The 22,281-nt window shown below is 36.8% G+C and overlaps 1 protein-coding gene across 1 annotated transcript; it reads right to left on the minus strand.

Moving 5' to 3' along the window:
• Positions 1-295: 295 nt before the first annotated feature.
• LOC149848227 (26S proteasome non-ATPase regulatory subunit 8 homolog A-like) lies at positions 296-7,794 on the minus strand. Its single transcript, XM_089985384.1, has 6 exons — positions 7,637-7,794; positions 6,573-6,651; positions 4,672-4,774; positions 3,419-3,682; positions 3,220-3,331; positions 296-565 (listed from the first exon to the last, which is right to left on the minus strand). Exons 1-6 carry the CDS (start codon positions 7,739-7,741, stop codon positions 425-427), a joined length of 804 nt encoding a protein of 267 aa, XP_089841510.1. The 5' UTR covers positions 7,742-7,794; the 3' UTR covers positions 296-424.
• Between the last annotated feature and the right edge of the window lie 14,487 nt (positions 7,795-22,281).

Below are 22,281 nucleotides of genomic sequence, written 5' to 3' on the forward strand. Positions count from 1 at the left end.
CATATTTTCCATGGAGATGTTTGTTTCGACCCCTTTAGAAAAGAGGACCTCTTTCATATGAAAAAAAGGCTCTTTCATAGGAAAGGGACCGAGAAAATCCAAGAATCTCAATGCATTGCAAGCATGCCCTTAATGTGTTGCATTGGAATTTGTAGTTTCCTTTTCAACTGAACAACATATTTGATGCAAATCAGATTTTCATATTCTCCCGACTAGACAATTGTGTGTGTGTGTGCACGTGCATGAGCAAGCATGTATTTATGCAAAAACCTGGTGGTGCCATGGTTCACTGGTACTCAAGTAATTAGACGAGGAAAGTTTGAAAAACAACTGCTATAACCTAAAACATGGCAGCCAAAATTCAAAGGGGAAAAAGAACAGTGCCTCACTTCATTGACATCAATGACTAATATTCAGACCGCCATTACACGATCCGCTCTAGTTCTCTGGCATAGCTCAGAGTTTGATTGATGAGTTGCAAGGATGGAATCTCCTTGCAAGGTGTTGTCTCCTTCACCTTCTGGAAAAGCACACAACCATTCCTTACCTCCCATTCTGGATGCTCCTGCAAATAATCAGTACAAGAGAATGGCCATTAATTAGTGAAATCAGGTGGTTATGTTAATTTTAGCAACTCTGGCTGCTTGACCTAGAGCTTTTCACAAGGAATGAAGATGAAACCATGGTTTGATCAACTAGTATTTCAAAATTATACTTTTAAATTTGGTATCATAAAGGTCGACAACAGCCGTACAAGAGATTGCAGAAATACACCAAGGAAAGGAAAGGGTTTCGATTAACATAGTTTGATCAACTAGAATTTCAAAACTACATATTTCAATTTGGTATCATTTTGATCAACTAGTATCTCAAGACTACACTTTTGAATTTGGTATCGGACATCAACAACAGATACACAAGTGACTTGGAGAAAATACAGCAAGGAAAAGAAGAAAGAGTTTAGATACCGATACGTGTAATGAATCCTCAAAAGGATTCAAAGATACAACGCCTACAAAGGGTAAGAGCACAGATACAAACCAACAAAGGGGCACTCACAAGAGCACACACTTAATCAAAATAATTAATTTTATTAACTCATAAAATGTGCAAAAGATGCATATGTTCAATTGGGAACCATAAGTCCCATATATACAAAGTAAAGAGAGAGAGAGAGAGAGAGAGAGAGAGAGAGAGACCATATAGCCATCATCTAGCTGGTCAAAATGACCAGAATACCCTTAGACAAAAATAAAAATACAATCATTTAAAAAATCCTAAATACAACCTAATAATAAAAAATATACATATATACAAAATACAATATATATACAGACGAGTGTATCATCAAACGAGTGGAACATTGAACATTACACTCATTACATCGGACACGCACCCACGTCAAAAAAAAAATCTTTAGCGGCTGTACCACTGCTAAAGGCCGGTTTTCTTTCTGGCCTGCATCCTTTTTCATGTCATCACTAGGTGTATGTTCTTGCTTTGAGTACCTGATCATATATGGGTTTTTGTATATATATATATATATATATATATATATATATATATATATAGGAACATCAACTCACAAAGACTTTGATGTTACATCAGACACACACGAGTTAATAAAAAAGAATCTTTAGCTGCGAGCTTGTTGTCCATCAAACTGGGTACTATTAGATTGTAGGCCCAATACAGAACACTCTGATGTGCCATAACACATATGGAGAAGCTAACATTCAAATATTCTTTTGTATTGTACAGTGTTGTAGATGCGGATATCCGACTTTAACAAGTTAATCACATTCATTTGGACAATGACTGACTCCCTGACCTAGTTTCTGAGTTTGACCACTAAGGACCAACACCCTCTCTGACAAATATCGTGAGATTTATAAAACTCTTGCCAACATATCGCGAGAAATTGCCTGAAAGTTTAAAACGGCAATTTCTCGCAAGATTTTCAAACCATGACAAATATTGTGATATTTATATTTATTTATATTTTTAAAAGATATTTATCATAAAAAACCCTTGAGTTTTTTATTTTTAAATGTGTTTTATTTATATTTTATTATAAAAATTTATTTTTATATTTTTTTATTCCCGAGATTTTGCCAAAAAATGCAAGATTTATGAAAATTTTCAAAATCTCCTGAGTTTTTTTCCTGCCGAGATTTTGTTGTTTTTAACTTTTGTCACTATGCCAACACCTACAAAGAACAGCAGTTCTCTCCCCAAAATAGCACACCCTTGATTTCTACAACAGTTAGCACCAACAGAGATCTCAATCACTGTTAGGGATGCAAACACATCAATTTTGGTCATACCATCTGAATCCAACAATTATTTACTGAGATAGACCCTTTAGCTGGATATCATTCAGATCCAGACTTTGATTTGGATCTATCACACATCATTTGGATTCAGATTTACATCCAATCTGAATCGGCTTGCACCCTAGTCACTATCATTATTCTATTCTTTTAACCTGATAACTTTTAAAATATCCTGGTGGTGCCCTATATTTGTTTCCAAACCATATTCAGAATCTACACATCAGAAGTGCTTATAACTTTCAGTAAAACAGCTAAATTGGTCTTGAGGCTGTCACCTGAGTACAGGTGCGGGTACGGGTACGGGTACGGGTACGGGTACAGAGGGTACGACATGGCAATTTCAAAAATTGGGGGGTACGGGGACACGTGTATATATATATATATATATATATATATATATATATCACATAAATACAAAATAAATTCAAAATAAACTGAATATAATCTAAATATATATGCTATATCTAAAATATATATTATATACTGAAAATATGAAGTTATAAACTGAAATTATAATTATAAATTATAAATTATAAATTAAATACAAACTTGTATGTATGGAAGGTAAAATGGTGTGTACAGGTGTAGACGTGTGTCGACATGGGTACGGAGGGCAAAATGGAGTGTTTGGGTACCATAGCCTTGAGGCAAAAAACAAAACAAGGCACCACATGGAGATTCAAAACGTCCAGCTTGGACTCAGACCATGTATGATCCATCTAAAAGCCACAAAACCCAGTTTTGTAAACTCATTATTCACTAACTTTTCACTTAGCGTTCATAATCACAATGCAGAGGGATTTGCACTAATGAAAGAAAAAAGGATACTTGAAAACCAGAATAAAGAATTTCATGGCCTATCTTATCATTTAGTAACTCTTACCTCCGTAATATATTCTAACAGTTCTTGCTCAGATGGAAACATCAGCAATTGCTTAGCATCACTGATTGCCAAGTAATCATACCCCTTCTCACTGCAGCCTGCTATTTCATCACTGCAAAAGGAACAGCAGCATCAACACAAACTATCAATCCAATTTTGACATTAGTACTTCAGTAGATATCCACATAAAATGTGTTACCGGACAGTTTTAGCAAGAAGATCCATATAATAGACATAAGTGCTGTGAGGAACAGTTTGCCTAGCACTCAGCACACGATTGTAGGCACCCTCCATAAAAGACTGCTCAAGCTCCACAGCATGCTTAATGCAAGGGTTCTCCAGAGTGCTTGCAGGGAGAAGCTCCAGTTCAGTGTGGAATTCTGCTATTCGGTTCTGAACCAAAAGCCTTAGAAGGTTAAGGCCCACAATTGGATACTCTTGAGGCGATGGAGGAATAAGGACACTGTAGCAGAAAAAACAAAAATCTCTAAAAAGTTAAAATTCTTCAGATAAAAGAGCAAGAAGAAGAACAAAACATAAGAGTTAAGTTTGTTTCCAGATAAGTATGACAAAACATTCATCTTCCCTTTCAGATATCCATGTTTAAAATGAAGGAACTTTCAAACAAATGTGGATGTATTGCACCTTATAACAAAGGCAAAAATAACAAGCTATGGAAATCATAATGTTTCCCATTATATGGTTTATCATTAAACAAAAGGAAAAATCCATCTCATATGGCCAAGTAACTCAGTGTCATATTTTTGAGTAACTCATACTAGCAAAAAAATGTTTTCAGAGAATGGTCCTTCATGCCAGTTTTCCACTCTTCTTATATGATGATATGCTTTGTCTATGCTGTAGAAAAATAATCCAAGTACCCACCTTGTAATTTTTTGTGGCATAGATATTCATGTCAAGTAGCCACATTGTCGGGATTTTCAAATTGACAACCTCAAAGTAGGCATGACTTGCCACAAAATCTTACTCAACCTGACATAAATTACTTCATCCCATTGGATTAAATATGAATTATGTTTTCATGCGCATTTTAAATCAGACACACTTCAATGATCCAATCAAATGAACAAATCCAACTTTCCTGCTGAAAATTCACTGGCATATGTATGCTACCCAACGACAATAAAACATTCCAAGCAACTTGCATAATTATCATACCCATTCAAAGTGACACTAAGAAAATGAATCCAGTGGTTTGGGTATAGTGGTATACTACTAACTGTTATGTGATTCGGCTGCAAGCCTAAGAAATTATTTTCAACAGGTTACAAATACATCTGTTTCTGCCTAGGAACACCAAACTTCAAAAATAGCCCTATTTGCTCTCTCAAGTGTTATTAATGCTGACAAGTTGCAGTAGATATCGGATGAACAATTAATGATAAAAGCACACTAGCAACAGATGCCTAGAAGTAAAGCATAAAAACATACCATGTATCAGTATAGTAAGGTTTAAGTTGAAAGAAGTCCCTCTCAAAGCCATCTTGATCTTCTGTCTTTACACTGAGAATGGCAGCATGTTCATATATATCTCCTGAAATGACAACAAATACAAACCAACAAAAGTTGCATAGATGAATACTTGTGATGCTAGCTTCTCTTCATGCTTAGGTTTAATGGCGAGGACAGTAATAGATCAAATGCAAACAAAACTTTGATATGAGCTTTGGTCATGGACATAGGTACAAAGTGTCAGAGACTCAGAAACAATAAACTTTGAAAAAATAGATACATGGACATAAAATGATACATCCCAGCATACCCCCACACTAAACAATCAAAGAAGAATAAAAGATGCCAGCACTAATTAAAAGCTAGGACTAAAACAATAATGACATGTTTCAAATGCAACGAGATTAATTTAAGACTAAGTGCCATATTCAAACTTCAAGAAGAGATTCCAGACATCTAGATTAGGAGTTCACCTGATAAGAAATCAGAAGAACACTAGTGAGAAAAAGGGGAAAAATCATTTAAAAAAAATTAAGCATGACACCACAGAATTTCAGTTATGAATGCAAGAAAAAGACAACAATCTATAGCATTTTGAATGCCAGCATGCAAAACTTCATCTAGATGTCATTTTTCTTACATAGAGGGCATCAACTTCAGCTCATTAACATTATCAGCATAGCATTTGCATATTAATAGATTTAAACAAAAGCACAAATATCCACAGTACATAGAAAATGGACCCTTGTTTATCTCACAGTCACCTGTATCGTTAAAGGTAATTTCTCGGTGAGGGTATTTCTCGGAGAGATTTTCAAAAGTTGATAAATCTTGGGAATATCTCAGGAGTTTAAAAAATTTTAAAAATATAAATAACAACAAAAACCCAAGAAAATAATAAGTTTTGTATTATTTTTCTTTCAAAAATATAAAGAAACATGTTTTAAAGGTTTTAAAATATAAAAGGAAAAAAATAGGAAATGAAAACTTAATTTTTTTTTAAATCTAAAAAATATAGTGATGATATCGTATTAATGCGATATTTTGAAAATATCGCAATATATTCCCTATAGTATCGGCCAGGGGCGTAGCTAGGATTCATGTGAGGGGGGGGGGGGGGGGGGGCAAACAGGGGTGTAGAAAAAAAAATATTTGTGTGATAGTCGGGGGTTCGGGGGCAGCGCCCCTGAAAAAAAAAATTTGAGATAAAATAAAAAATGGCTACAATTATTAATAAAAATCTATTTCATATGGACAAATCAAACTATTTGCTGCAGTAAGGGCTGGGCTAAGACTGGGCTGGGCTAAAAAATGGATAAAAATCTATTTCATATGGAATCAGGGCAAGGCTGGGCTTTAAAAAAAAAAAAAAAAAATTTAACTGTTTGGGGAGTTAGGACTGGGCTACAGCCCAGTCCTGCCCCCCCTAGCTACGCCCCTGGTATCGGCAACCTTGAAATGGACGATAATATCACGATATATTCAAAATATCGGTAATATCGGTGACAGTGGTTTATCTAGAGGGAGTAAAGAGAAAAAAGGGACCGAGCCATCTTATTGGGAATAACAAGAGCATCTCTAAATATTCAATCTGAAGTTAGCTTTCAGGAAACCATTAAAGTTTTAGCAAAAGCTGCTCCCCAGGGTCGTATTGATATGGGGGCTAATTTTGGTCATGATACTAGAAAATAAAATCCTAGAATGGCTTCTTAATCTCTTCAAGCATAAAGGTATTCATATCGCAAATAATACAAGAACTGTTTGTTTTTATCGGGAGTCTGTAATTTAGTCTTTGGCGCAGAAAGTAGAAGAAAGCACTTCATGATAGTTGACATGAAAGATGAAGCAGCCGATGCCACACACACACACACACAGATTACTTGCTATAGACAACTCATTAACGGCATTTGGCGATTCCTGAAACAATGGAGGGAGGCTTGGAAATTCAGTTAACATGACCTGCATAACGAACAAGAACTATATCAGATAAAGTAAATAATGTTCACCTCAGAGAGAGAGAGAGAGAGAGAGAGAGAGAGATTTGCGATAAGTACATGAAGATTGATTAACTACATTCGGTGCAAGATAACGTAGTTACAAAATCATAACCACAAGCAAGGCTGGCAGACAAGGATGCAGAAAAGATAATTTTACAGTAACTAGGGAAGTGGACACACCCATTATCCAAAAAAATGGGGCAAGTTGGAGGAACATAGTAGCATCATGAACCACAGTGCAAAATCCCAATTTATCCCAACTGTCTGGAAAAGTCCGTGCAACAAAACACGCTTTGATTGTGGCACTAGTAGATGTAAGAGCAAAACCCAAAAGGGGAGATCAACTTCGGAAATCGGATTCCATGGGATGATTGGGATTAAAATGTTCTAATCCTAAGAATAAGTTTTCACCAATTCAGCTCTGCAGCCTTCTTATCTTTTCAATAAGCAGTAAAACCTTTCTTAAACATCAAAATTCCATATTTTCCCACCATAACCTCCCGATGGCCACAGTCTCACATTGCAACGATCAACCAACACGAACCTACCTAATAATCTCCACAACGTATGTTGAATAGCCGAATAAGATACCAATTGAACTCGATAGAAGCAACGAATCTCGAAAAACAAGGCATCCAACACGGAAGGCGCTTCGACCAACAACGCCAATTAAAAAATATGGGTGTATTCATCATTCCATCGGTTTCATAGGTGTTTCAAAGATATGATAACAACCAAACAAATATCAGAATCACCACCATCAATGGCTCCGAAAAAAAACAATACTTAGACAAGAAAATAGTCGAATGCGATAGATTGTTGGGATTGAGGAGAAGTAGAGATTAAGGGGTCGGCTTATAGGTAGCCCCCAATGAAACTGTGGTCGGGGAAGGGGAAGGAAAAGGAGGAGGAGAAAACGGAGAACTTTGTCCGGGGGGTCATCGTACCTTGAGCTTGGAGAGGAGGGAGCTGCAGGCGTCGAGATCGTTCCTCACGAAGGCCGCCTTGAAGCGTTCGAACACTTGGGTGAGCTCCACGAATCGTGCATCCATTTCTCTCCCTCTCTTTGGAAAGAGACTCTTCTTCTTCTTCTTCTTCTTCTCTCTCTGAACAGTCTCGTGCCTTTCTTCTTCCTCCAGAAAGGCATATTAATATCGGCATATTTTTTAAAATATCGCAATTTTATACCGTAATTTATCGTTTCCGAGAAAAATAAAAAAAGCAAGATATACCTCTCTCTCTCTCTCTTCAGGCTATTTTCGAAATTTGTATATTCGGGTCGGGTACATCGAGTACCAGTGATGCCCGACAGTCTCTCACTCTCTTAGTATCATCAAGTTGAATCTGAATTGGACCCAACACCTTTTCATGTTCATATAACTTACAGGTTGCCATTGGTAGGGTTGCACACGAGCTGAGCTCAAGCCAAGATTGGGTTGGCTGGGCTCCATTCGTTTAGCAAAATGGATATTTAAGCTCCGCGCAAGCTTGAGTCGAACTTGAATGACCTGTCCAAGGTCGGTTCCAGTGTGATGCGAGTTCCACTTGCAAGTTCAAAAAAAAATTCAAGAAATAGGACACGTTGATATGGAATTTTTAAAATTTTAATCAATAAATTTTTTTATGGTTTTTAAGATAAAAACATATAAAAAAGTTTTTATTTGATATGTTAATAATCAACATGTATTTTTATTACAATAATATTAAAAAGTAATAAAATATATGTAATATGGGTACTTCTACCAGCCCTTTATAGCTGTGTCGTACCCACACTGGTACTTGGGTATTTCAGGTATGGTTCAATTGAGTTTCGAACTTGATTCAACCCATTTTGTTCATTTAATGATCCAATTAATGTGTAATTAACACTCAAAATCAAATAAGTCGATTATTAACTATACTTTTTTATTATGAATTGCTAGTTATAGTTCTTTAACATGTTTTAGATCTTTAGTTTGTATTCACAATCTACAACTTCATGGGTAAAGCATTTTATGAATAGAATATAGTTGTGCATTTTTTTATGTGCTATATATATATAATTTATTTATTTATTTATATAATATATGCCATACCCACATTTCTTGAATTTGCCGTGTAGTACCTCCAAACCGGCTGCCGGCACCCTATCAAAGGGTTGGGTTTACCCGGATCCAACCTTCACCAAACCCTATAGGCTCCAGGTATGGTGATAAATAAGAAGACCTGATTAAGACCTGGGTCTGAATTCGAAAGTCTGATTAATGGGTATAGTTTTTTTAAATTTTATACCAGACCTGGGCTCTACCTGAGTTACGATAAAGACCCATAATTTTTCAATGTAAAAATGATAAAAAATATTATTTTAGCGGGTATGGTCCAGGTCTGGTTCATGTAGTTCTTATCGGGTCCGGGTATGGTTTCTCTTATAATATACCTGATTAGACCTGGGTCTGGACTTGATGCCATACCCGAAAATCTGATCCAAGTCTTGTTGCACCTGGGTCCCAACCAAACCCGACTCATTGAAAATCTTTTGTCACAGTTTACCAATTTTTTTTCCCCATGTGTTCTGTCTGTTTTGTTCGTTCGATCTTGGGAAAGCCATCAAACATGCCCTTAAGCACACAAAACATGTAAAAAGTATATAGGGATCCTAAGGGTTATGTGACTACAGATACAGCCAATAAGGTATGGGTCAAGCGATTGTATGTTCAACAAACAGAAAATCTAGCTAAAAAAATGATTCTCAAGAGGACCATTTTCTCAAGCCATGGACAATGAGAGAAAATTGTGATTTAGAAGGTTCTCATTTGAGAAAGTAAAACCCTATCTCCATGAGAAAAATAAGTCACAATCTAACTGCCTTTCTCAAGAAGAATGATTATCAAGTGAATTATTCTCTCAACTTGAACGTGCTTGCAAGTTGCAAACAGGGTCTCTTATTTCCCTACTTCCTCCTTTTTAGAGTTGACCGTTGTTCAATGATATTTGCTAGACACTGCTGCCGAACTGTTACCCGCAACTCAGAGATGTAAACAGGTCGGACTTGGGTCAGATCTAGGCATTATCGGATCTGGATTCAGATTGAGAGTCAGATGAAGGTCGGTGAGAAATGAATCCAGATCTGACTTGCTTAAAATCCCACACTTACATGGACTCAAATTTGGACTTTAATTGGATTCAATTTTTCTTGGATTCCGATGCAAAACTTGATATTTAATCTCGATCTGATTATTAATCAAAACCATTTTGGCTACCGAATCCAGCTAAACAGATTCGTATTCAGGTTGGATATCTGACCTAAATCCAAACCGTTTACATCCTTGCTGAAATTGGCAGTCCCCTTGTGAAAAAAGCTCTGGGGCAATGTTCAAATATGAGGTCTCAGGAAAACGATAATCTGAATATGAGCACAGAACCCCAGATCCAATAAAATCCCACTGATGAGAACGAATAGTTATGAGCGAAAATCTATATTATGCATTGCCATGGTTCTTATAGAAAAGGTTTTATATTAGTATAATAATCACAGAATACTATTGAGATCAATACATTGTTCTTCTTGTGCAGCCTCATTGAGCCCAAAGTTTTTTTTTTTTTGTTTTGCTTTAAAAAAATTACTTCGGGTATGTTTGGTTGCATTGAAATGTGATTTGGAATCTCATGTAAACGAGAGAATGAATTTCATTTGCACAACTAACCAAACATGTGATTCGGAATCTCATGCAAATAAGAAAGAGAAAATGATCGTATTGTTCGACAAATATAATGTGCTTTCCGAAATGCCCTACAATTTCCGAATAAGAAATGTAAAGTGATTTGAAATCACAGTTGAAGGGACTCCCATGTGATTCCAAATCACATGAGATAAAACCATACAAAGGAGTAGAGGAGAAGACCTGAGTCCAGGTTCTTATTTGGACTTTTTTTGGATCTTTATATAATGGATCCAGATCTAAAGTAGACCTAGGGTTTATTTGTTTTCCTATAAATACTCATTATAGGTATTTTAAGGGAGAGTTGAATAAATTTCTTATTTTTTTTTAGTTTATGCAATTCCTTTTAGTATTTCTTGTTTTTCTTGATTTTCATGCAAGGGAGTAAGGTAACATAGTTTTATAGTAAATCGATACCTTTCGGTTTACATCAATTGGTATCAAAGTCATAAGTTTGCTCGCCTCTTTCATCGCTTAATTGTGCAGTTCGAGGGAGGATCCTGTCAGAGTAAAAAAGGATAGTTCATCTTGATTCATTCGATCAAACGGTTTGAGGGATCAATCTCATCGGATTTCAAATTTATTTAAGGATTCAATTCGGAGAGCAGCAGCATCAATCGATCATATGTCTTATAGATACTGTGATCGACAACAATATGGTCGATAATAAGCAGCATTGCTGGGTCACATTGTTCATTTTCATATTCACTCGTGATGGCCACCGCAACCAATTGTACCATGTGGTCGACATATTTGATAGGGCATGTAACAACCCCAACTCATACCACTGAACAATGTGAAAAGAAAATTTATTTTATTTTAAATCAATTGTGAAAAGTTTCTCAGAAACCCAAAGCCTTTACAGTTCTATTTCACATCCACAAAACCATAAGAGATCCTACACACCATCCTTCAAACCAAACCCAAACTGAATCAACTTTATTAATTTAAAATCAAATAAGAATAAAAAAAAACCAGAGTAAGCCAAAAGTAAGTGAAAAGACTAGAGCCATGTTGTCCCTAAGTGATCTGTGCAGCAGTTATGATATACTCGTAGCTCTACCAGAACAATGTCCTCTCACTGGGTACCTGAAGTTGCAAGTTATAAAAATATGGGTGTCAGAACCAAAATTTTGAGTATAAGTTTCTCTAATGAACAAATCAGTATAAAAAGTACAGATAGGATGCATGAAATAATTTGAAGTGATATAACTAGAATAATTGCAGAATATCAAGAAAGCAATAGGAATAATCCATCATGCAACAATATGCAATCTATTTAATGAATCATGCAAGGCAAGCAAAGATGCATGCATGATCTAATGCATAATAGAAAAATACATGAATTCAATGCATGAACAATTTATTATCTTTAATCAAGTCCTTTTTCATATGCATATTCTTATTAGGATGCACACACATTTAAATTTCTGCGGATACTCAAAACGGGTAAAAATTCTCGAGGTCAAGTATGGTTCCCAGGATAATTTAGCACACAAGTTATATTTTATTACTGGGTTACAAACTTAGCCCTCGACCGATATAAGGAAACAATATCATCTATCAAAACATTAGAAAACAACATCGAATATTGGAACACTAGAAAAATAGCATCCACAAGTGTCACTTCTTGGTATACCAAAACAACAGTTGTGTCTACACACCACCCTAAGGCAAAGTGGTGAAAACTCCCTAAAATCGTGGTCAGAAGCAAGAACCCCAATATCGAGTTCAAGGGCAATAATGTCACACATGAAGTTTTTGTATCTATTCGGTTTTCCCAAAATCGTAACTCTAAGAGTCTCGTACTCTTGATGAGACATCTTAGAAAGTACATTACATTGTTCTTTTCTTTATATTATTATGAATAATTATTTCATTAATTTATAATTCAGCATACCAAATTAATATTATAAATTCACATTTTCAAATGCGAGGCTCATCACTAGACCCCGACCTAGAAAAAATGCAAAACATTGCAATATAAAGAAACAATGTCAAAAATGTGATTTTTGTGATGCATAAAAACAAGTAAAGGAGCAATCCAGCTCAAGGCTCGCCAGGCCCGCGATGATTCATTGATCATCGATCCATCATATGCAAATATCATAACAACTTGACAAAATATACAAGGATGTCGACATGCTGCCAATTGCACAATCATATATGCCAACTAAAAATGTGCATGATTAGTAATATTCATATGTATGTGTTTGAGTTCACATCATCATGTTAAATGTGTGCCTTCATTTAATTTACATATTCCTATTAATGCATGCTTTCATTCATGAATCATCTCATGTAAAACATGTGGATGCTTATGCAAACAGGTCCACGCAATGGCACATCAACTTTATATCTACCCATGCTGGCAAAAGTGAACATGCAATGGTGAAGTGATTGGGCATGCTATACTAAGTGTCAACATATGAAATGTCATTCTTTTGCATATATAAACCAAGTCCAGTGCAAATAACCAATCTGGAAATTTAATTACATAGCTGCATTCATTCATTATATATATGCATATGCACTAGACCAAACTAAAGATAACATATTGTGTAGGCATGTTGAATTCAGTCAAAGCATACTGAAAAATTCACTTTTAACATGTATTGAAATCAAAATATGTTTACACTTGTCGAAAACTGGAAATTAATCATGCATTGTAAAGTTTTTTTTTTCATAACGCCCACTTACCCAATGAAGTCCACTCGGCTGGGCCTATATGGCCCGACAGGCCTGGTAACCGGGCCTATCAACCCTGTGTGGAAATTGTCTAGGTCTGGCCAGACCACATAGAAGTATTTTTTCTATAAGGTAGTGGCCTTTAATTTCTGTTTAAAACATCCGAGAATTTCCTGAGATTTTTCAAGAACAACAACTTTTGGGGAAGAAACCTTGACAAAAAATTGCTCATAATGAGAATTATAACTAGGATTATAACACGTGAGCAAGACTATTGAGAAGACACCATGTTAGTGTACTTGGTCCTTTCATTGGCTATAAGATATTTGTTATTTTCATGTTTACATAGTAAATCTTGTTTGATGTAGAAAAAAAATATTTCATCTAGAATTGTTTAGACCCATATATAGGATCAAATTAATGCAAATAAAATTTCCATCCAGGTGCTGAGACACCACTTTTGGAACTTGTAGACTCTATTTTTGCCAATCAAATTTCTAAGTGTAACAAGGAAGACACACATACCATAAAATAAGTAAGATTCTTCTCTTTTGACATCATTATTAATTGCTAATCAATATGGTCTGCTTCTTTGTTTTACTTGTGATGTTTCTTCATTAGATTACTGTTTTGAAGAAGTTTATTTTAGTGAGGAAAGACCATGTATAGGTATATTTATACATATCGTATAGTTAGCCATGTTTCCCATAATAAGGTTCAAATCAGAACCTGAGAAAAGCGACATCAACTTCTAGGCCGGCCAACTGACGTCACCATGACAAGTCTGACCAAATTAGGCCAGACGAGCCGAGGACGACTGGTCTGGTTGCCAGATCAAGAACCCTAGCGAGTGATGCTTGCGTCAACTCTTAATCATGTAAAATTTCAGTTCTCACTTGCATGTACAGATTTACATTAAATATAGACTTTCATATGCATGTTGGCATCCAAATGCGCATGACGTACAAATCATATAAATACTTGAAATCAACATGCTAATACATTAAAAGAAAATATTCAGATTCATACACTGCTATACAAAGTTTCAACAAAGAATGCATGCATATTTAATATTTTATCACACACTCACATGCATCTAATAACACTTATCATGGACCATCCATGGAAACCGATATTCATGATAATGTAAACCCATAATGAATTATTTTTATCATAAATTAAATTATGTTATGGCATAAAATAGACATGTATAGAATTTTATTTGGGAAAAGATGAAAAGTATAAAAAATATATCCATGGAAATCCCAAAAAACCTTTAGACAAACACTTTTACCACCAATAAAAATTCTGTTTTTATGTATACAGAATTTTATTTCTTTGAAAGAATAGAGATATTTAAGAATTCTACCATGGAGGAGGATCCATGCATCTTCCTTCATGTATATTTATAAAAACATGGTTTTAAATGCCTTTTTCATGAATTTTCATCAAATTATTGCATAGAAATCCAATCTATATCAATTTCTCACTTGATTCAAGAGAGAAAACCCATACCTTGAATAAAAAAAGTGAAGAAAAATAAGGGCGAAGGTTGAAAAAAGTGGGTAAAGAGTTGTAGCAGCTCTCCTTCCTCCTTCTTCTTCTCTTTTTCTTTCCTTCTCTCTTTCTCCCTTTCTCTTACTCTTTTTTTTTTTGACTTTATATAGCCAAGAGAGAGGGTGATGCCCTCTCCTTCTCCAACCCTCTTTAGAAGGGCTGGAGAGTAGGGGTGGCAAAATCTGACCTGACCCGCCAACCTGCTTCTTAGCTAGGTTGGGGTTTGGCTTAAACGGGTTCGTGTCGTAAACGGGTCGACCCGCCTAACACTTTTATTAAACGAGTCAGGTTCATGTTAGGGGTATGCCAACCCGTTTGACCCGTTCAATAAATGGGTTATGGGGGGGGGGGGTCAACCCGTTTACACGAACCCATCAACCCAATTAGAGGGTATAGACTCTCTAGGGCAGTTTAATTAATATGACTTTGTTAACCAACAAATTAAAAAAAGGTGTACAACTAACATGCAATATTTAATGATATCGTGCATGAAGATAAGTTGATAACTATGAGAGAGATAATTAATAAGTAAATCACATTTAATTTATAACTTTGAAATCTGCCCACACCACCACGTGTGCCTCCTTCGTTTAGCTTTTAGAATGTATTAATAAAGGGAAATAATTGAAATTAATGCCTCCACACCCTCTTACATTTACTTTTTGAAAGCCATTAAAGATGGTAAGCTATACAAATTTGAGGCTCATTTAAACCGTTGAATTGAAAAATAATCCAACAATATAGATGGAGTAGGTGCTCCGGGACTTGGGAGCATAGTATCATTAAATATTGCCTGTTAGTTGTACACCTTTTTTAATTTGTTGGATAACGAAGTCATATTAATTAAGCTGCCCTAGACAATCTATACTTTTTAATTAAATATAATCGGGTCATGTTGACCTGACTCATTTATTAAATGAGTTAACTGTGTCGTGTCGGGTTACCCGTTTAATAAATGGGTCGTGTTTGTGTTTGTCATATTCGACCCGTTTAATAAACGGGTTGTGTTCGGGTTGAGGTATTCTGACCCGCCAACCCGACCCGATTGCCACCCCTACTGGAGAGGGAGGGTTTCCTCATAAGAAGACTCTTCCTCTCACCTTCCTTTTCCCAAAAGTTTCTAAACTCTTTCTCTTTTTTTTTTTTTTTAAGTTTTTTTTTTTTTAAATTCCTTTCTAAAACCTACTCTAGCCTTCTTAGGCACGTACAAGAACTCCATTTAGAAATCCTTCTCAGCCTCAATTAAAATCCAGAATTAATTAATAATGATCTAAAAGCTTTCAAAAATATCCAAATTAACTTAGGAGACTTTTCAACCTTATTTAACTCCAAATTAAAGCTTGTTATTGAATTTAAAGCTAGAAAAACTCCAAAAAAACAACCTGAATTTCATCCAAATTTTGCTTAAATTTAAAGTTAAAAATTAAACTTTTTCTCAAGTTTTGATTGGCTCGTCTCTACCTAACTGATGAGACCTAGCCAAGCACAGAAGCATCTGTTAAAATTTGAGGTTCAAGAATTTTTGTCCTGGACTCAACCAATTTTTCGAAAAAACTAAAAAATGTCTAAGTAAGAAAATGCGTGATAGGGCATCAACCAATGGCGACCCAGGTACCACCACCACAACCATCTTCTTCTTTTCTTCCTCCTCCGCCCATCCTCACCAATTCACCGTACTCACCTGGTCCACCTATCATTACCATCACCGCCACTCTGACCGATCGATTATCGGCCACCCACCCCTAGCAGTGACCTGGCCAACCACGACCAATCCTCCTAGCATGGACACTTCTCCTCCTGTGTATTCATTGTTTTCCCCAACCATTGTCGACCCTTCCTTTTCTCCAACCACATACCCTGCTGTCAGCGAGGTGCAGGCATGCTGGGAGTTCGCCGAAGGGTGGTTGTCACTTGTCAGCCACCTTAGACCAATGGTACCCCTGACCGCCAACCGGTGGCCTTGTCGACACCTCCATAATGGATGGTGGGTGGGTTTCAAACCCCAACCTACCACCTTCCTCAACCCCCTCTATCTCGAGTCGCCCTTCCACCGCCGGTGAGATGCAGGCCATCCAAGAGTTCATCGAAGGGTGGTAGTCAACCACTCTGGATCGATGGCCGTCCTGGCTGCCAGCCGATGGCCCCCCGCCCATCTTCATATCCCATCCATCCGGCCACCGTCGACAGAGTGCAGGCCAATTGGGGCTCCTCGGAGGGTGGCCGTTGGCCACCCCAGACTGACGGCACCCTTGGCCACCAACTAATGGCCCAGTCGGTGCTCTATTAATTCAGGTGGTGGAGGATGGGTATCAAAACCCTATCCTCCACGCCCTCGTCCCTCAACCCATCATGGGTGATAGGGATATGGAGCAAACCGGTTATATGCCAAACAAGTTCATTTCGCCTTTAACCCCTTCCCCTTTTGCATTCTCACCCGATTCTCTATTCACAAATCGGTTTTGTTTTTCAAAGCCAGTTATCAACCCAAAACCAACCCCATAAGTTGTATGTGTCGACCCAAATTGCGTCAAATGCCTTCCTAGACCTATCAGGTTGGACCCATACCCAATGCTATCATTTTAATCCATCAAATCAGTCTTAATACTCCTATTTTGACCCATCTAGCCTTGATTTAGACAAATATCCACTTCAACACTCAACTACATTGACCCAATATGAACCAAATACCTATTACAACCCAGATCCCTACTCAAACCAAGTAGGTCAGAACCAAACTCAAAATTTCAGTCCTAACCCCACTCAAACTTTATCTTATGAGACCCAAACAAAACTTCAGTTTCAATATGAACAAAGTTAAGACCAGACTCAATAATATTATGGGTCTAGATCAAGTTCAAACCAAGCTTATCACTCCCAAACCCAGATCTAGAGCTAGTCCCAATTAAATATGAGTCTGATTGAATGTTATTATCCAGATTCTATCACAAAATCCGGCCCTATTAAAGGCCCAACCACCATCTTCTACTACTCAATCGGATCCTACCTATATCCAACAACCTGAATACTTAGTTTAAATGAATCCTACCCATACCAAAGTAGGAGAGGTCCCTTAGAAGTCCAATTCCAAGAAACCTCTCTTAGAGCCCATCCCAAGCCTAGATCCAATTAAATGAGATTTGAATCCAAAAAATCATGGGATGAGTCTAAATCTATTTTATTGAATCTTTTTAAACCCATCTTAAACTCTCATAGCCCAGTATCTAAAAACCTATCATGAAACCAAACCCGAGTCCATTTGACCTAGTTCGAAAAGAACCAATTCATTCATCACCTATCCAGACTCAAACTCCACCCATACCTACTTCACTTAAATCAAGCTTGCCCCATAACCTAAGCCTACTTAGGGTGCAACATCAGCAGCATGCAGAACATGCGATGATGGAGCCAGAGATCTAGATTATTTGTTCGTGAACTACTTCATATTAGATTCGGGTTCATTCGATCTATTCAATCCAGATATTTAAAAAGTGGTAGTCGAGGATTATGAATAGTTCAGGAAGAATGTTTCTGGTTTTCAGATACATTTTCATATTTTAAGCTCATAACCCACAAAATAGAACGAGATTGAAAAAAACATAAGAGGGATCAAGACTTGAGGGCAAGTCTATGCACGAGTGAAGCAGAAGACCCAAGTCTATAAAGATCAATTTGGATCCAATTTAGTTTAGGGTTTTTGTTTGAACTTTTTGAGGATACTTTATGTAATGGATTTATTCAGATCCAAAATGAACCTTGGTTTATCATGTTTCTCTATAAATACTCGTATTGAGATTTGAGAGAGAGTTGATGAATAAAATTCTCATTTTCATAGAGTTTATGAAATTTCTCTGTATATATTTTTCTTGGTTTTCGTGTATAATAATAGGATAACGTAGTTTTATCGTAAAACAAGCCTTCTCGGTTTACATCATATACCGTCGTGTATAATTTTTTTTTTTCGACTGAAAAAGCTGGGGTTAGGCAGACCCTACCAGTTAAACAATCATACCATTTAGGCTTCAAACTTCAACGTCCCAACACAACACAAGGTAACGTACACTAACTGCTCCTGCCAGACAAGCTTGGTCCCTTCGTGTATAATTGTGCATAGTACAAGTTGTAAAAATACAATCTTTAACCAGCTCAAGTAAATATTTTGTAAGACCAATGATAATATAGCCAATCCAAGGCATTATTGTCTTTGAGGGTATCCACAAACTTGCCTAACATGAGTTAAAAATATTTTTTTTTAAGATGTTTGTAACAAGCTCTTAGTATTGCGGTTATGATGATGAATTAGGTGGCTTAGCAGATGTTCAAATCAAAGTACTGCATTGGGATTATGTTAATCATGTTAATTAAACAAAAAGAGGTTAAGAAACGATTTGTTTCCCTTAGTTCAGTCATATGTTTTTTACTAATTAAATTGATTTGGGTAGACATAGCTTAAGTAACAATTTAGTGTACACAAAATCATTGGTCAAGGCTGTCTATTGAGTCTTGTCAATGTCTATAGATTCCTAACTTGATCAATGGAGCCCTTCAAGTTGATATAATCAATGTCAAAAGTTTGAGATAAAAATAGTTCAAAATTTAATTATTAAAAATAGTTTCCTATTATGGACACCTTTCAAAGCACTTGGACAGATAAGGGCCGATGTCTGACTTTTATATAAATAGATATATTTGGAGTAAAATTAAGGCCTATAACTTAAGCAAAGTTTTAATTTTCAAAAATTATATATTTATATATTATTATTTTTTGTCAAAAGTTTGAGAGAAAATCTTTCATAATTTAATTATTAAAAATAGTTTCTTGTCATGTACACCATTTACAATACTTGGACAGATAAGGTCCTAGGTTTGACTTTTATATAAATAAATATATTGAGAGTAAAATTAAAGCCTTACTAAAATAGAGTGGTATGTTACACATTGAGTCAATTATTAGGTGATTCGGAATCGACCGGTCCAAGCCCATTTCGATTCTATTTTAACAATATTGTCTTGAAGTTTTCTATTTCCATATGCTTATGATAAATATCTGGTTGGGGTTTAGTCCATTGCTGTTCAATGATGACATTACGGAATAGTCAAGATTACTTGTTTTTAAAGGAACTTCCAGAATAAGAACTTAATTATATATCAGTTTGCTTGATAAGATTTCCAAACAAAACAGAAAGAAAAATGCTATCTTTTGTCTAACAACTCTTGTCCAGTTAGTACAGTGAAAGTAAATAATGGGACAAGGACAAACTTATTGAGTCTTTCTTTTATCTTTTCAAGTTAGATTATCTAATATTGGTAATGATAAGGTGCTCGCGGAGTACCTACTCCAACCTAATAAAACCTTTAGATTTTCAAATTTCTTAAAGTTTTTTGTTGTTGATCAGACCATATAGATATGATCTAATCTATAAGCATTATTCAGTAGAAAATAAGTTTTGGATCATGTGATTATAGCATACATGTATGTTTTTTTAAGACCGTTAAAAATCAACGGCTCACAATGTATCAAAATTTCATGACTTAAAAAATCTATTTTTATGTAAAAAAAAAACATAATTCAAAGTATGATTCCTATCAAATAATCTATGTTGAGTACATCCATAAGGTTTAATTGTGAAGATACAACTTACAACCATAATTTCTAGTATGTGGGAGTAGGTACTCCCAAAGGAGCACCTTAGCATTACTCATCTAATATAACTCCAAGGGGTTAGCGTAATTGGAGCGGGCCGTGGGTGGCACACCACCAATAGGGGGTTCGATTCTCATGGGCACTACCCCTTGCATAAGCCAAAGTCCAGCATAGCTCCTGGGGTTGGAATCGGCGACTAAGTCTTCATGTACCCAGGCTGCAGTTTCTCCTTGTAAAACTTGGGAAAAAAAAAAGGTAGAATATCTAATACCACCATTCACATTCTGATGGCTTTGCGTATATAGCTCTTACAAAGAAGGGAAATTCACAATAAATTCAATCGTGCACAAACTGAAAAATAAAATCTAGTGGTTGGTCAACTGTTTGGATGTTATGATCCTAGATCGAGATTCCGTACAACCATTTGGAGAGAGAGATGACACGGGGGACACGACACGCGACATGCCTGTGACAAAGCAAGAGTTGGATCAGAACAACCCAATGCATTGGATCCAGTTTCATTGGTTAGCTATGGACCCAAATTCATATAACTCGTATTTTTTTTTTATGGTCCCCTGCTGCTCACTTGGTAGTAGACCCAACTTCAACCTTGTGACAAATCATAGTGGTCCATGTCACGTAACAAACCATGATTGTCCCCAACACATACGTACCCAAACTCGATACGAATACAAGACACACAAATACATCATTTTTTTTTGAAAACTGAGTACAAAACCACAAATTTTTATTATTCTTTAATGATAAGAAACCCTCACAAAAAAACAGGCTACTTAATGAACTTGTCCCTAAACAAGACAACCCTGGGTGACCCATGAGCACCATGCCTCATCTGGCACACTTTTGAAAGCTATGGACACACCTGTGCACCAGTGAGGTTTGTCCCGACGCCTTAGACACAATAACTTCACAACCACCATGCAGGGTCATGATGAGCCATGTGTAGGGATGGCAGTGGACCGGGGGAAAGCGGGGCCCCGCCCCGCCTCGCCCCGTTTGGACCGGGGATGAAGGGTATGAAACGGGGATGGAGGCGGGGGTGGAGGATAAAATCCATCCCCGCCGCGGAGGCGGGGCGGGGGTGGACGTGCACTTTTCCCCGCCCCGCCCCGTCCCCGCCACGATCCCCGCCTAATCCCCGCCCCGACCACTTTTCCCCGCAATATCCCCGCCCAGCCCCGCCTCATCCCGTTTGGACCGGGGATGAAGGGTATGAAACGGGGATGGAGGCGGGGGTGGAGGATAAAATCCATCCCCGGCGGGGGTGGAGGATAAAATTTTGAGGTGGGGCGGGGGTGGAAACCTTGTCCCCCACCCCGCCCCGCCCCACTGCCATCCCTAGCCACGTGACATGTACAACAGCCTAGATGACTAATGCACGAAGGGATCGGCGTGGTTGGTAGGAGCTGTCAGTGTACGTTTCCTTGTGTTGAGACATTGCAGGTTCAAAACCCAGTGTTACGTTGAATAATAATTGGTAGGGGTCTGCCTAACCCCATCTTGCCTTTAAAAAAAAAAAACAGGGGACGTTGCCAATTGCCTTCTATTGAAGGCAAGAAGAGAATTGACAAGTCTAAGCTTCAATACTTCATTTTACCAAATTGCTTGGGTACAATCATACAAAGAAAGGGCAAACACAAGTCACTTGCCTTTTGATAAATTCCTAAGGAAACGATCTCATGGCATGTTTCGCTGACGGGAATTGAGGTTCCATCCCTTTGATAGGTCACGATGATATGGGGATGACCTGACATACTGAGTTTAATGCACAAATTTGATATGTTTTTGAAAAGTAGGACATGAGGAAATGAATCTTGTTAAAAAAATTGTTTTTAATATTTAAATATATTAATAAATATTTGTATTGAAATGTTATTAAGAATATTAAAATATCATTGATATGTGTCAGTTTCTTTGTCAGCATGTCATATGCGGCGTGTCCCTGTGACATCGATTATTTGTTAGAGAATACATGGAATCTACTCTA

Source organism: Nuphar pumila, chromosome 1 (genome assembly GCF_984573655.1).
Source record: "Nuphar pumila chromosome 1, dmNupPumi1.hap1.1, whole genome shotgun sequence".
In the NCBI taxonomy this organism is placed as follows: domain Eukaryota; kingdom Viridiplantae; phylum Streptophyta; class Magnoliopsida; order Nymphaeales; family Nymphaeaceae; genus Nuphar; species Nuphar pumila.